Raw genomic sequence first — 3,683 nt, 5'->3', positions numbered from 1 at the left:
AACCAGGTTCACGCTACACAGTCAAACTCAGGCCGAGCTTGACTCGTTTAAATGTAATGAAAATATTTTTTTTATATCGATAAAAGGGTACTAATAATCAAATATATATCAACCAGATTCTTTTGTAAAAGTGGAAAGGCGATATTTTAATATTTTAAAATTAAAAAATAAAAAATAATCCAAGAAAAAAGTATTGTTGAATATTAAAATCTAACAACTATATATGACAAGGCAATGGCATTTGTCATGCTTCATTTCAACAACAATAACGTGTACACATCATTCTTTTTTTCTTGTTTTATCATTCAAATTAATAATCAACAATTCATTCGGATTCATATCTTATATTATTATTATACCAATCACGTTCATAAAATCAATAAATTCAATTCAATTCAATTCAATTTCTTTCCGAAAACATTAATGGATGGCTTCTTTTTAAAAACCGGGTTCACCGGACTCACAACTCCGATCACCACCGCCGTTGATATCCGTAAACCCACATCATCTCAAATACCCACCGTCATCACCGCAATATCCTCAGATAAACACACAATATCCTCAGGTCCATGGGGGTTTAATTTAAAATTACCTTTTATTAATTCTTTCTTCACCGGGAACAAAAACCGGCACGACGCGGTGGCCGTAAACGACGCCGTTTCGGTACAAGAAACCATCGAATTGCAATACCCAGAAGTTAATTGTGAAAAAGATGAGGTTTTGGTTGATGAACATGCGTGTGATCAGTGTAGGGTTGATGATGATGAAGATGATCGAATTGAGTTCGATAAGATGAGGTTTTTGAAGATGCTTAGGAGGGTTTCGTTAGCTGAAGCGAGGGTGTATTTGAAGCTGTCGTATTTGGGGACGTTGGCTTATTCGATTCCGAAAATTAAGGTGTGTTTTGTTGTTGCAGATAAGGTGTTTGATGAAATGCCTGTTACAAATGAATGTTGTTTTTTTGTATAGTTGTTGTATGATCTGATCTGGGTTTTTCATTATAATCTTTTAATTAGGGTGTGTATGGTTAGGTTTGGTTAATTCGTTTCAACAAAACCGAAACCGAAGTCGATTGGTTGATCTGTTTTATTAACCAATCATTTCCGGTTAAGGGGTTCAGTTAATTCGGTTAGTTTCTCCGTTTTCGGTTAAAACCAAAACCAAAGTTGGGAAATTTTTTTTCTTAGAAATACATGAATTGGAGGTATGAAAGCTAGATATATTAAAATATGAATGCTTCGGTTCGGTTTATTCGGTTAGTTTGTTAGTTTTCGGTTAATTTCGGTTAAAACCAAAACCAAACTTGGGCTAATCTTTTTTTTTTTTAATAAATACTTGAAGTGGAAAGTATAAAAGCTAGAAATATATAAAAATATGAATGCTTCTGTTCGGTTTATTCGGTTAGTTTGTTAGTTTTCGGTTAATTTCAGTTAAAACCAAAACCAAACTTGGGCTAATCTTTTTTTTTTCTTTTCTTTTTTAATAAATACTTGAAGTGGAAAGTATAAAAGCTAGAAATATATAAAAATGTGAATGGTTCGGTTCAGTTAATTTCGGTTGACCAAGGGTAAAAAAAAGTTACCGTTTTTCGGTTTTCTGTTAATTTCGGTTAACGGTTCTCGGTTATTGCTGATAATGTGTAATTTAGTTTACTTTAGGGCTAAATTTTGAATCTTTACATGATATTTAAAGTGCTTGAATTGTGTTATTAATTGAATTTTTCTTCCTATTTATTTACAGTTAAAAATTAAATCTTTAAATCTGTCTTATCTTATTTATGCAGCCTGGAAATCTTTTGAAACATTACAAGCTCTGGTTCGTTACTTCGTCGCTAGAAAAGAAAGCACAACTAGCAGCAAAAGCCGAACAAGAAAAACAAGACGACCCGCAAACGAAAGGAGATATAGTCTCGGAAGTAGAACAACAACAAGAAGAACAAACCGAACGGGCTCATGAAAACGATGAAGATAAGGGAGGTATGAATCTGACAAGTGCATCCACAGCTTACCATATTGCAGCTTCGGCTGCATCCTTTCTGCATTCTCAAACTAAGACCATTGTCCCTTTTATATCTTCCGAAACCGATAATGGCGAAGTTAATAATAGTATGACAAAAGCAGAGGTCGCTTCGTTAATGGCCACCACCGATTCGGTGACTGCAGTGGTTGCAGCTAAAGAAGAAGTCAAACAAGCGGTTGTAGATGATTTGAACTCAATGCATTCGTCTCCTTGTGAATGGTTCATATGTGATGACGACGAAAGCACCCGATACTTTGTTATTCAAGGGTCCGAATCACTTGCATCGTGGCAAGCGAATCTTCTTTTTGAGCCTATTCAGTTTGAGGGTTTGGATGTTATCGTCCATCGAGGTATATACGAGGCTGCAAAGGGTATTTACGACCAAATGTTACCTGAAATCCACGCGAATATTCAACGTCATGGTGATAATGCAAAGTTTCGGTTCACTGGTCATTCGCTCGGTGGAAGCTTGGCGTTACTTGTAAACCTCATGTTGTTAATAAGAGAACAAGTCCCTCGGTCTTCATTACTCCCGGTTATAACATTCGGTGCACCCTCGGTTATGTGTGGTGGCGACCGTTTGCTTCATAAACTCGGGTTACCAAAAAGTCATCTTCAAGCAATTGCAATGCACCGTGACATCGTTCCCCGAGCTTTTTCGTGTAAATATCCTAGCCGTGTAGCCGAGCTTCTTAAAGCGGTTAACGGGAATTTCGGAAACCACCCTTGCCTCGATAACCAGAATTTATTATACGCTCCAATGGGAGAGTTTTTGATTCTACAACCCGACGCAAAGTTCTCACCGAGCCACAATCTTCTTCCGTCGGGTAGCGGTTTGTATGTTTTAACCTCGTCGGTTTCAGATATTATGGAAGCGGATAAGCAAACAAGGGCTGCACAGTCGGCCTTCTTGAACACACCGCACCCGTTAGAGATTTTAAGCGACCGGGCTGCGTACGGGTCGGGAGGTACGATCATGAGAGATCATGACATGGCGTCGTACTTGGTGTCGGTTCAGAGTGTGATCCGTCAAGAGCTGAACTGTGCAAGGAAACCTCGTCGGGAGCATAGACGACAGGCCTGGTGGCCCCTGGTTACACAAGGCGCCAATGGCGGGGGTCGGTTGGGCTTGGGTCGGGTGAAGTTCACGAGAGTGTTGCGGACCGGAAGCGAGTCTTTGAAAAGGTTTACAAGGCTGGTTGCATCTGATCATATGGGGTTGCTTGTGGTATTATTACTCCCTGCAAAATTGTTGCTTGTGGAGGCAAGTAGTGTAATTGTTACCGTTTAAGTATGTAGGTAAAAATGTAAAAGAACATTCTTTATTTAACTCATCATGCTGTAAAATATCATGAATGAAAAAAAAAAAGAAAAAAAGTAAGTATTAAGTATCAAACTATCAATATGTTGATTAATTGATATTTGTTTGTATTATTATTTGGTAAATGATTGCTTATACGAAACTAATATAATGACTTGTAGTGTCTTAAGATGTTGAGATTGGGTGCAACCAGCACCACATAAATGTGGCGTGGTTTAAACGTGAATGAGTAGTTTGACATAGACATGTACATGTCGGTTTATAAGCCCGGCTCGGTTATAAACTGATCCAGGTTGGGCAAAGTTTTGTCAAAACCAGTTTGGCCCAAACTGTATCGAGTTGG

At 38.0% G+C, this 3,683-nt stretch overlaps 1 protein-coding gene across 1 annotated transcript; it reads left to right on the top strand.

Annotated features, from left to right (window-relative positions):
- Positions 1-393: 393 nt before the first annotated feature.
- Positions 394-3,378, top strand: LOC143544869 (phospholipase A1 PLIP2, chloroplastic-like). The gene is made up of 2 exons (XM_077036859.1): positions 394-897; positions 1,784-3,378. Exons 1-2 carry the CDS (start codon positions 424-426, stop codon positions 3,308-3,310), a joined length of 2,001 nt encoding a protein of 666 aa, XP_076892974.1. The 5' UTR covers positions 394-423; the 3' UTR covers positions 3,311-3,378.
- The last annotated feature ends 305 nt before the right edge of the window (positions 3,379-3,683 follow it).

This window comes from Bidens hawaiensis, unplaced genomic scaffold (genome assembly GCF_021521415.1).
Source record: "Bidens hawaiensis isolate Kalapana, Puna unplaced genomic scaffold, B.hawaiensis_p1.1 tig00013761_1, whole genome shotgun sequence".
In the NCBI taxonomy this organism is placed as follows: domain Eukaryota; kingdom Viridiplantae; phylum Streptophyta; class Magnoliopsida; order Asterales; family Asteraceae; genus Bidens; species Bidens hawaiensis.
This window is presented reverse-complemented; position numbering and strand designations above follow the sequence as displayed.

Excerpts from the sequence above, each read along its gene's own strand:
- LOC143544869 (XM_077036859.1), top strand. The coding sequence starts at position 424 with ATGGATGGCTTCTTTTTAAAAACCGGGTTCACCGGACTCACAACTCCG. Across the intron at positions 898-1,783 it reads ATTCGATTCCGAAAATTAAG|CCTGGAAATCTTTTGAAACA; the intron begins GTGTGTTTTGTT and ends TTATTTATGCAG.